The 12,587-nt window shown below is 49.5% G+C and overlaps 1 protein-coding gene across 3 annotated transcripts in view; it reads right to left on the minus strand.

The window, feature by feature from the left end:
- The window catches only part of RUNX1 (RUNX family transcription factor 1), a 251,033-nt gene that overhangs the window by 36,640 nt on the left and 201,806 nt on the right, over positions 1-12,587 (minus strand). For 2 of the 3 annotated variants that reach the window (XM_039228414.1, XM_039228411.1), the window contains one exon: positions 2,354-2,545. The exons of the other annotated variant lie outside the window; for it this stretch is intronic. In XM_039228414.1, coding sequence (XP_039084345.1) covers positions 2,354-2,545 — 192 coding nt within the window. The remainder of the gene's footprint in view (positions 1-2,353; positions 2,546-12,587) is intronic. 3 annotated transcript variants of the gene reach the window in all.

Consider the following 12,587-nt stretch of genomic DNA (forward strand, 5'->3'; position numbering starts at 1 on the left):
ATATAAAGCATCTTCTTAAATATAATATGGAGTCTCCAGAGCTAAGCCAGGAAAATAACCATTTTCCTACCTGTCAAGAACAAAATGAAGGTTCTGGCTGAAAGAGACTTTACCATTATCCCTGTTAACTTTCTAATTTCAGGGGGAAAAAAATCCCCAGGGTCTACTCAAAACATGACTAAGGTAAAAAAGCATTTCCTTACGGAAAAAAAAAAAAAAAAGGAAAAAAGTAGTTTTATACGAATATATCTTGGACAGTTATTTTTAAACAGTTCCTATAATTTTACAAGTGATGGACTGACCAGCAAATCATATTTTGGAACGAAAGGGCATCAGCCATACAGTTAACACATTCTTTAGAATAGCGACCAAGCCTCTAGGGAACTCTAAAAGCAAGTTATGATTACTTACATGTTACAGAAGTAGAAAGTTTTTAAAAGGAACAAGAAAGGGGTGATGTTCTGTGTTAAACCCGATACTCTGCTAAGCATACAGTATTCCAAAGAGCTGAAGAATGCCCGTCCGTGGTCTCCACCCAAGAGCTGCTGACTGCCGAGGACAAGAATTCAATTACCACCCTCCCCCTCTTCTTTTTTGGTAAAAAAGAGCGTATCTGACAAGGAGGGAAATCAGATCTGATTCACTCCTCACCAAAACTGTCTGAAACAAAGCTGACTTCACGGTGACCATTTCAACCTGCTCCCGCTGTGGCTGAATTTTCCATTGCATTTTTAAAATGCTAAATAGTTTCGGTTCTGATATCAGTAGAAAAAGGCAAGTGCCTTCATCAACCTAGTAGTATAAATCGTTCGGCATACAGTGAGAGAAGAAGAGAATAGGAGTCTTCCCTTTGATGTTGCAAATGGAGGTCTGCAGGTGACATAAATGAATTTAAATGGCCCTCAACACTGGACCAAAAAAATCTCCTTGAGAATTTGTTCTGTTTGGAGGGCAAGTATCATTTAACCCCTTGCCCGGCTCTTACAATTAACGTGCCATTGTCCAATTTACCGTACACGCTTGCATTCTGGCATTAAAAAAAATCAGTATGCACATTTTGAACAAGTCATGATAATCACCGTAAAACTGATGCTTTCAGAGAGGCTATTCCTCAATACGCCGAAGATAAGTCCGAAGATGAGCGACAACCAGACCGAATCAAGCTGTGGGTTTCTGTTTGGATACAAAGGGGCCACTCTACACACAGGCCACTTAACAGCTGTGTGCATTGTGCCTGATGGGAAGTTTTCTTTGTGAATTTTCCACTCAAATAAAAGAACCGCCCCCAGAAACATACTTATGAGAGCCCGGGACAGGAGCCATTGAACTCCGTACAAGACATTCGGCCTACCGTTGGAGGACCCCACAAGTGCTAACCCCAAAAGAGGGGTACTTGTCTAGAATCCTTAAAGAACTCACAAGGAGAGCATATCCCGCAATGCGACTCACACACAGAAAACGCTCAGGGAAGCGAATTTTGGCAGTCTCGGGGGCAGGTAGCACGTCCATGGCCGGCCACCTGCTGTCTCCCCCAGATGTGACCCTAATATCTCCCTTTGGGTTCAACAAGCCTGCTACTTGGAGAAGGGAGTCTTACTGTGACCATATCACATACAGCCGTATGCTGCACAGCACACAGTAAGAGACTGTGTTTCGGAAATGTGACATGGTATCACAGAGCAAATAATCATTGACGTCAGTGGCTTCTACGGTGCAAATGAGCTTTGTGTATTATCTAATTTGGCACAGGGCGTTTTTATGCAATTATTGTATTCTACAGTGTTTTTGTTGTTGCTAGCGAAACCCCAGGGTATGTGTATATGGGGTGTGTGTGGGTGTGTGGGTGTTAATTTGTGCTCTTTATTGATTGCAAATTTATGTATTGTAAATAATACCTTTGATGTAATGGCATCCAGACTTTCCTACCATTTCTTTATATTTCATAAGAACTTATATGAGATACAAACCCCACCCAATAATCTGAGGACTACAAGAACTTGAAACATCCTGACTTTCACCTTGCTTGGGGGGTGTGTGTGTGTGTGTGTGTGTGTGTGTGTGTGTTCTAGCCTAACGGGTAGGGAGAAAAATAGCATAGGTAAAGCTAACTTTTAAAAAATTCAAGATATTATCTACATATAGATAGATATCTCTCCATATCCGAGGCAGTAGAGCCTCCCGATCTGGGGATGTCAGTAGGTCCTGGGTGGGCCAGAGACCCTGCGTGTCTAATAGGCTCCCAGGTCGCTGGTCCAAGCGCGCAAGGAGGAGAAAGAAGCCAGGACTGGTCTGGGGGAGGGGGTGCTGCCCGAGGGGAGGGCGAGGCGGAAGCGGGCTCCCTCCAGGTACTTACCCTGCATCTGACTCTGAGGCTGAGGGTTAAAGGCAGTGGAGTGGTTCAAGGAGGCCCGAGGGTTGGGTGTGGGGGCTGGGTGGTGTGGGCTGACCCTCATGGCTGTTCGCCGCAGCTGCTCCAGCTCACTGAGCCGCTCGGAAAAAGACAAGCTCCCCGGCTTGGTCTGATCGTCTAGTTTCTGACGGTGTCCTATTGTGGGGAGGGGGTGGGGAGGGGAGAGGGAGGCAAGGAAGGAGGGAGGGAAAAGATCAGAAAATGTATTGTGGATCTCCTATCATCTGGGGCTTTCTTGCCTTTCCCCTCCCTCTCCCCTCGCCCCCAACGTGGCTTGGCTGGCTGGCTGCACGCTTGGCTGGGGCTCCCAGTGGAGATTCGAGGGTCCCCTGTCATCACAGGCCGCTGGGTGCCCGCCCAGCCTGCGCGCCGTCTCCCTGACCCTGTGCGCCCACCTCCACTGGGCAGAACGCGGTGGGCGCGCACCCGGATTGGTGACCGTGTCAGGTCGAGAACCAGCCAAGGAGCCTTCATCGTTGGCGCTCGGCCACACACCACGGGTGAACTATGGCAGCCAGGAAAGGTGCCTTCCCTGTGGCATCAGAACAGCCGCGCCCTACTACAAACCCAACCGCTGGCAGGCTTTAGAGGCAGCAGAGTGGGCCCCGCAGCTGAGCGCACGCCCCTTCCAACAGGAAACGAGGTGTGGCTGCAAACCCACAGTCCTTGGGGAGGTCCGATTTCCCGCATGCGCAGCCCCTCGGCCCCTCTCCTCTGCCTCTCCTCGCAAGCTTTCCACGCACGGCATTCTTGAGCGTTCCTTCCTGAAGCTGACTTCCCCAGGTGCACCCTCTAAGAGGGGGTTGATCGAAGGTGTAGCCTGGACCTCATCCGGTCCAGTATTCCCCGCAGGCTGGGCTCACTGGAGCCCAGAGGGTGTGCCAGCAAGCGGCTTGCGTGAGCTGGCCCAAGGGCTCAGAAGTTCAGGGGCGGGGGGGGCCTCCGTGTCTGTAGCGATGGCGAGTGCCCTTGCCCTGTTCCCCATCAGAATCACTGTCACCATGATGCCGTGAGCAGAGGCCATTCACGTGGGACAGGCCAGGCGGGTTGGACCTTCTGTTTCCTTCCTTAATCCCTCCCACAAAATCTCTCTACGCAGGAGACCCGGGCCTGGGAAGCAGAACTGAGGCTCAGAGCGTGCTGATCCAGCCACCGTGGGGACAGGCGGTTCATCTCCCTTCCCCTGGTCCTTCCTCACCCCTGTGGTTCCAATAAAGAGTCACTGACCAATTTCTCACCCCCCCCCCCATTGTCAGGTGGCCTCCAAACCACACTGGATGAGCAGCCTGCTTGTGGCCATAAACTGGGGCTCTTTCGCATGCCGGGACCCAGCTCTCCCAGCCCTCCGTTAGAAAGAGGATTCCTGGAGTCTAGCTCTCTGGCCTGGGGGTGGGGGTGGGGTGGGAGAAGCGCATTTTAGCCCAGCTCCCAATCGCTACAATTACAAAATTAAATTTTATAACTTGTATTATGGCTCCAAGTCTCCGTGGCTTGCTGTTTCTTCCCGCTGCCAGGCCCCTTGGCACAGGGGAGGCGGTCTCAAATTCCAGACCAGAAAAAAGGACCCACTCTACGGCAGTGATTTTTATCACGAACAAGACCTGTTTGGCTCCAAAAGGAGGAAAACGACTTAAGCATAATATTTGTGTAGTTCAAATGCAACGCTCCCTCTTTTCATGTGTCACCAAGGCAAATCTGGACTCTGATTCAGCCCCGCAGCCCGTAACACTCGACCTGAGCACAAACAGCCTGAGTCACACAGGGCCAGCACACATGTGAGAGGCCTCTTACCGGCTGAGTATTTTAAGCACCGGCTTTGTGGGCGAAAGGCCATAGGGCCAGGTCCCGGAACAACTCCTGTCATCCCTTTCTCGCAGAAGTATGAAAATGTCTTTTTCTAGAACATTCTATTTCAGTGGATCATGGTGTAATTCAGTGTCTCTGGATGGCTCTTGCCCTGACTCCTCCCTCCTTTTTTTTTTTTTAAATTTAAAAATGTTTATTTATTTTTGAGAGAGAGAGGCAGAGACAGAGCGCAAGTGGGGAGCGGCGGAGAAAGAGAGGGAGACACAGAGTCTGAAGCAGGCTCCAGGCTCCCAGCTGTCAGGATAGAGCCCAACGTGGGGCTCAAACCCACAAGCCGTGAGATCGTGATGAGCTGAAGTCCGACGCTTAACCAACTGAGCCACCCAGGCACCCTTACTCCTCCCTCCTTTAACTTTGAGACAGATTCTTAGCTTTCTGCTGATCAGGCTGAGAAATCTGGTTTTCCTGCAAGCAAAACAATCCTACCCCAAAAGCCATCCAAAGCAGAGTCATTCAGCTTTTTAAATGCCCATCACGACCCAGTGGCTGGTATTAGGAGTCAGGGAGAGGAGAGGGCAGGGCAAATGATTCTGGAGAGTTCTACTGCCTCAGAAAGAATGCCGGCTGGCAAAATAATGGTGGCAGAGGCTTCCAGCAGGTTTTGTACCCATTTCAAAACTTCACATTCCTTGGGCACCCAGTGGCATTTTTGAACAACTCAGTGTCAAGGACAGGGGTGATCATTCTCAGCACACGGCATTTGGCAATTTGGAGTCTATTCTGCCTTTGGAGAAAGGCTGTCCGTTGTGTCTGTCTCAGCCACCAAGCTTGGGGACCACATGCCACCAAAAAACAGAGCAGGAATAAGTCATTTTAGGTAAGCCACAACTGTGGCCAGGCACGACATGAGATTATTTTTTATTAGTCCCCTCTCATTGCCCTACATTTTAAAAAATAAAAGTTTTAACATGTGAGCAATTTCTGTACCAGCGGACACCTGCCAAAAGCCTAGTCATTTACAGAGATTAACTGATGACTGTCTGCTCTAGCAGGAATGTTCGGGCATAACTCTTGGAGAAAACAATTCTTCACTCTGAGCTATTTTCTAAGCCCTGAGAGTCGGGAGGCTGAGTTTAATGCTGGAGGAGCGGGGGAAACATTCACTCCACAGCCTCCCCGCATGTGACCTTGGCCTTAAGTTAAGAGCCTTATTGCCTTTGCAGGTTATCTTGAGCCCCTTCCTCACCAGGGTGCTAGAGGGTTCTAAAACCAGGGCCCCGGGGAAATAAAAAGCATTATCATCTGAAAGGTGTGGTTCAGATGCATTCATAAGCTAGATCAAAAGAACACCTAATTCTTCTTTTCTGAAGCCATCAGATTTCCCGGGCCAAAGAGCAATATTTTGTATGAAATACAGAAGCTTCCGATATAAACGTTCAAGCTGGGGAAAATGAATGCTTTATGTCTCCGGTTTCCTGTTATCTGTGTGCAATTAAAATGTCAATTTGCCCCCCTGAATTTTAAATACAGGAGTATGGGAAATGTCCACTATCAAACTCACTTTTCTTTCTTGCTGAGTACTGGGCTTCAGAAGACAGCAGGGAATTCAACTCTGCATCAAATCTAGTAGAATTACCATGAGCCCGAAGCACGCGTGTTTGGCAGCCTGACTTTTTGAGGACACTGGAGGTCAGCTGAAAATGTTAACGTGGTGGCCCTTAAAATAGTGGCTACCTCAAGATTTCATATCAGGACATCTCAGTGACTCTTGAATAGAGTTGAAAAAGACACTAAATTATATTTCTCTAGAACCATTCCCACATTCTGGAAAAAGTATTTGATTAGGATTTTATTAGATATGCAGTGTCATAAAGAGCCAAAAGAAAAAAAAAAGAATAAAAATAAATTAATCCCATCTGTGAAATTTTACTTCTTCATTCCAAAGACGTACGTCCTGGAGTTTTCTGGGCTGGCTGTCCACAAGGCATCCCTAAATGTTATGATATCTGTGATGGATAATGAGACCAGCTTTCAATTTTCTGCTATAAAAAGTAGACTGGGTAGCTACGCATATCTCTTGCATAACTGAGCTATATTTTTTAAGAAACCGTGGTCGAACTGTGAAATACGATGTTCTCTTTTTTTTTTTTTTTTTTTTTAAAGTAGGTCTCCACACCCAGCCTGGAGGCCAACGTGGGGCTTGAACTCACCACCCTTGAGATCAAGACCTGAGCTGAGGTCAAGAGTTGGGAGCTTAAAACCAACTGAGCCACCCAGGCGCCTGAACTGTATTCCCCTCTATCAACGCAAACAAGTAAGGCTAAATTGTCACCTTTTCCTGGAAAATTCTGGCTAGAGAGAATAATTTTATGGCACTTTGCTAGCCCATGTTTCTGGTATGGGTTTACTACTTTTCTTGATAGATTCTCAGCAAAAAAAGTAGGAAGGTATAGACGCAAAGCATTGTCATGAGGAGCAGTTGAACGTATCCAGAATGATAATACCAAAAAGATATCTATCTGTGTGTGTGTGTGTGTGTGTACACCAGCATTTGTATCTATCTATATATGACCTTGTGATTCTTCTGAAAGCATACGTGTATTTCAAAAGATGCTTACTGGTCAATCCGATACTAACACCATGGGCCTGGATATAAAAACATGGGTATCTCTCCCTTAATTTGCTTCTGCTTTATGACTATGGAAAAGAAATTGGTGTGTGTGGGGAACAGCTCATTTTTCCTGGTATAACATCCTAAACTCTAGATTCCAGGGTTATCAAATCCTGAGGACAGGAAAGTAACCATACTGAATGTGAACATGATTCTTCCTTAAAGCACCTTGCAGGTGATGAAATAAATCTTTCTAATAGCAAACCTATCTGTCTGCTGGCCAATTTAATGTTGGACAGTATTGTCCCATTGTGTGTGTGTGTGTGTGTGTGTGTGTATCACAATATAAAATATAATATAGGATATATATGTTAGCATATTATATATTAGAATACATATTATATATTCATGTTTATATATTGTCCAATGTTACATAAACTTTGGTAGCCTAACTATTCCCCCTAATTTCTTCCCATATTATTAAATTAGGAGATCCCTGCAAAGTACCTCAGAACTGCAGAAGTGCCAGAGGAATCAGCCTTATTTTCTTAACCCACATGTAAGAAGTTCAGAGAGGTTATGTCATTTATTTAATCTCACACAGCCAATCAGAGAAAGAGGGTGGGTCTGAAAAACACACCCACTCCCTCAAACCCCCACCCACCCACCCACCCACTGCCCTGCAGTCTTGCTCCTATAAATACCAATTTCTGTATGCCCACGGTGAATCGAGAGGAGAGGTGAACAGTGTTAGGTAATTGTAGGTCACTGGGCCACCAGAGCACCGTAAGCACTTGCGCTTTCTGCCTTTACTATCCCACTTCTGTTCCTAGCTCGCATGGAGAGCCAGAGTTGCATTGTGACCCCACAGTACAGAGCTATGTCTCACACACCTGAGTGAGCATCATGGAACATTCTGGCTTGGTAGCTCTGGGATGTGGCCTGAGAGTTTAGATTTCTTTTTTTTTCTTTCATAGTTTATTGTCAAGTTGGTTTCCATAGAACACCCAGTGCTCATCCCCACAAGTGCCCTCCTCCGTGCCCATCACCCCCTCCCCCCACCCCCATCAGCCTTCAGTGTGTTCTCAGCATTCAAGAGTCTCTCATGGTTTGCCTCCCTCCCTCTCCCCATCTATTTTTCCCCTTCTTCTCCCCCATGGTCTTCCATTAAGTTCCTCCTAATCCTCCTGTATGTGCAAACATATGGGATCTGTCCTTCTCTGCCTGACTTATTTCGCTCAGCATAACACCCTCAAGTTCCATCCATGTTGCTACACGTGGCCAGGTTTCATTCTTTCTCATTGCCATGTAGTATTCCATCGTATAGATAAACCACATCTTCTTGATCCATTCGTCAGTTGATGGACACTTAGGCTCTTTCCATGTTTTGACTATTGTGGAGAGTGCTGCTATGAACATTGGGGTACATGTGCTCCTATGCATCAGCACTCCTGTGTCCCTTGGGTAAATTCCTAGCAGTGCTATTGCTGGGTCCTAGGGGAGTACTAATGTTAATTTCATGAGGAACCTCCACACTGTTTTCCAGAGGGGCTGCACCAGTTTACATTCCCACCAGCAGTGTAGGAGGGGGCCCGTTTCTCCACATCCTCGCCAGCATCTAGACTCCTCTGATTTGCTCATTTAAGCCACTGACCGGCATGAGGTGGTATCTCAGTGTGGTTTTGATTTGTATTTCCCTCATGATTAGGGACACTCCGAGAGTTTAGGTTTCTAATAAGGCCCAAGGGATGTGATGCTGCTGGTCTAGAGAACGTCCTGGGGATTTGAGTGTGACAGGGGGTGACTCCTCCCTTCAATGTGCTTCTGACTTTCCCTGGGCTAGACATTAACACAACAAATATACGGGAACCGCGTTTAGACTAAGTATCTACGAGCACCCAGTGATGGTCTTGTTTTGGTGACAATTCTCTGGTGGTTTTTCACTTACTCTTTTAACTCTTCAATGCAGGCAGGATGGCTCAAAGTGCCTAAAGTCTGCCCTACAGAGAGGGGAGTGTTGACCATTTCCCCCCCCCCCCCCCCGCCATCACTGAGTTGAGTCAGTGAATCACCCGTGGCTGTGCTCAAGGCTAATCTGTAAGGTGAACCCAGAACGTTACCCCCGCTTGGAAGAAGAGCAGGAAAGGGTTATGGGGAACCTGTTATCCCTTTCCACTTGAAGCCTCTGGGTGCCCACAAGGACGGGGTGTTAACGCAGATGCCGTAATCCTCCTCTCCGCCAGAGAAACAACATGGCACCAGGAAAACGTGACCGCCAGTCTGCATGTTAAGAACCTCTCTTATAAATCTGCTTTTCTACCCAACTTTCCTGGGGACAAGAGCAAGTCTCTTCATCACCCAGCCTCCTTATCTGGAAGCCTGGAATTAAAGGACTAAGATGGATTACTCTGAGGGGGCTCTAAAAGCATTCACGGCAATTATATCTCAGCAATTAGCTACTCAACTGGTTCTGGTTGGGCGACTCCAAGCACAGGCTTTCTTGAACAACTTCATGTGACGTTAGGACGTTCAAAGGTTTCTTTCTGTCTTTTTTCAGCCAGACACCTGGCCTGTGGGAGCCAGTCCCAGGCTCAACTGTCAAATTGGTTTTTGGAGCTCTCGCTTGAACCTGGCATTCTACCCCGCATGCGCCGCCCTCCCGCGTGCTGGTGGGCACCAGCTTTGCGCAATACATCCTGAGAATGCACTCTCCTCCCGCCTCCTGCTGTTTTCCTAGGTCACGAGGACATCATTTTCCTTGGATCTTCTCCTCTCTTCCCTCAAGCCTTCACTGAGCCTTTCCTGCTACCTTGCTGACTGGACATCACATTCCGGGTCTTGGCCCCTTCCATGCCATCATCCAAAGGGTGCATCCAGAGGGAGTCATCTGCCTCCCCTCGAAACCTGCCAGCAAGGAGTCAGGGGCTGCAGCTGGGAAGACGGCCAGTCTGCTGAGCCTGACTCCAGGGTCTCATTTCCCAGCTTCTTTGATGAGATGGGAAGTAATGATACTTACTGGTCCCCTGCCCTTCCCCTTGTCAGTGGCAAGAGGAATATAAACCTGAGATTAATGCTCAACACTCTGCCTGTGCCACTGTCCACGCCCTCACCCATGTGTCCTGGGTACATGTCCTCCTACCTTCTACAGGTGGCTGGTCACACTGAGCCCTGGGGACAAGTCCATCAGGGTGCTGCTGCTTCCTAGGTAACGCACCTTCACTTACTTAGGGATCCCACAGACACGGTGCTTTACCCCGGGGGGAATCACCAACGGGGAGTGCGACACTTTAGGTTGGGAAGGGCTTGGGTTCTCCTGCGGGTAAGAACGGGTAAGCGAGTGACCACAAGTCTGGCTGGGCATGGGGCCGCCCTATCCTGCGTCTTCCCAAACCACAGTCCTGCAGTGGACCTTCACAAGGCATGAAGCACATGTTTTAGAGGCCAGCCTGGCATTCTGCTGTGCCTGCTTTCTAAGGCAAATGCCCCCTATTTTGAAACTAGAAGGCAGACAGTTTGAGATCTCCGCTCCGCTCCAGCCACCCTGGTCACCTTGCCATCACCCCCATATGTCTGCCTCAGGGCCTTTGCACCTGCTGTTTCTTCTGCCCAGAATACCCCTTTCCCAGATATCTGTGAACAACATCCCCCCCATCCTTCAAGTCTTTGCTTAACTTTCATCTTCTCCCTGAGGAATTCCTAAACACTCTAGTTTAAACTGAAAACTCTCCCGGCCCAGCCAACCCCTAGCCCTTTAGCCTTGGGCTTTCTCCATGGCACTTATTAACACTACTCATGGCCTGTCTGTGCCTGCTGGACTGTGAGGTCCACGGGGGGGAGGGCGGGTTGCCTCTTTTCTTCATGGCTGGATCCCTAGCGCCTACGCAAGCTTCTGGCATGCGTCAGGCTCACAAAACACCAATGGAACGGGTGCTCAGACCCTTCACAATGGGTGCCATCCAACGGGCCTCCACCAGACGGTAGGGGAGTAGAGCACATCTAGGGCGAAGGAAATCTGAACTCAAGTTTGCAGCTGAGGTGGAACTGGAGAGGGCTCAGAAAACTACTTGTGGAGGAAAAATGTCACAAATGAGCACATCAAGTTTCATGTGGAGACGTCTCATTGGAATTCAAATAGTCTGTGGGGCGCCTGGGTGGCTCGGTCAGTTAAGCGTCCGGCTCTTGATTTCGGGTCAGGTCGTGATCTTGTGGTGTGTGGGTTCGAGCCCTGCGACGGGCTCCTTGCTGACAGCGCAGAGCCTGCTTGGGATTCTCTCTCTCCCTCTCTGTCCCTCCCCTGCTCATACACTCACGCGTGCGCGCGCGTTCTCTCTCAAAATAAATAAATAAACAAAAAAAAAAGAAGTCCGTCTGCAAAACTTGTCTTCTCTAGGGTTTCTTTCACCATGCCAAAAAATAAAGAAGAATGGATAAAAGACCCTTGTGCTGAGTTGAGCCCAGCACCCCCATGGAAGCAAACCGCTGCTTCGGCTCCCCTTGTTTTTTTTTTGTTTGTTTCTTTTTGTTTTTTGTGGTGAGTATCTACACACACACACAGACACAGACACCTACCCACACCCACACCCGCACCCACACCCGCACCCACACGGTCCGACGGGCGAAGACCCAACTGCGGGAGACGAGTGGAAGAGGAAAGATGCACAAAGCTACAGAGCAACAGTAAGAGGGAGCGGCAGAGCCCGATGACAGCTAACAGAGGCTCCGGGGCGGAAGGAAGGCCCACAGGCCTGCCCCCCACCCGCAGCCGTGCTCCCCAGGTTCACAGGACAAAAACAAAAACAAAACCAAGCTGCTCCCGCCCCAGCTTCAGAGCAGCAGACAGTGGAGTTTTTAGCTCGCTCCTGGGAGCCCTTTGGGACCTGGACCACCCTGAAAGCAGCCGTCAAAATCTGCAGTCGCTGGTCGCCATTGGTTACCTCCTGTTTCTGTCTGGTGACTCAGGACGTAATTGTAGCTTAGGGAGGAGAACCCGCCTGGATTCTTTTGCTCTTGACCAGAGGTGGCCTTCTGGGGGTGGGGGTGGGGGGGCGGGGGAGGCGACCTCGCAGAGGGAGGGGTGTGTGCCGCTCACAAGTTCAAGAGCCTTTCTTCTCTCTCAGCCTGTGACTCCAAGTCTTCTCCACTGCCCTTGATTAAGGGACTGTCTCCAGAAAACCCCGTTAGGGAGCCTTTAAAAAGTAACCCGAGAGCGCTAAGGGCTGGGTGACGGAGGAGAGCCCCGCTGGGTGGGCTGTGAACGGAAGGGGACTCTGGGGGGTAGGTTTTGGCGGGGGCGGTACCGAGAGGTGGGTTTGGGCTGAAATGACGCCTGGGGCTGCCGAGCCCACTCTGGGGTTCTGGCTCTCAGCAGGGCGAGCCCCAGGGCAAGGCCTGGGGACGAGAAGGGGATCCCCGGGGTCCGCAGATGGCACCCGCCTCACTGTGCTGCCTGGGCATTCCTGGCCTTGGCACAGGCCACCCACCCACCCTGCGGGTCTCCTTCCCTCCGCACTCCACATCCCCTGCGTGACCCGCAGAGCCAACTGAGGGCCCGTGCAAGGTCGGGTGATGCCTCGGTAAATGCTGGGTGAATGAACTAATGGGTGAAGGAAGGGGCGAATAAAGTCCCTTCGGTGGGCTAGACTTACCCTGGGATGTGCACCCAGCCGTGTATAAGATGCTGTCTACTCCTCTGTACTTCTGAGGAGGGGAAAGTAAATTCCTTCCCGTTCCTAAAAGTCCTGGGCCCCAGGTGGGGGGGGG

The sequence above is a fragment of the Hyaena hyaena genome, unplaced genomic scaffold (genome assembly GCF_003009895.1).
Source record: "Hyaena hyaena isolate Hyena2069 unplaced genomic scaffold, ASM300989v1 scaffold_2, whole genome shotgun sequence".
Classification (NCBI taxonomy): domain Eukaryota; kingdom Metazoa; phylum Chordata; class Mammalia; order Carnivora; family Hyaenidae; genus Hyaena; species Hyaena hyaena.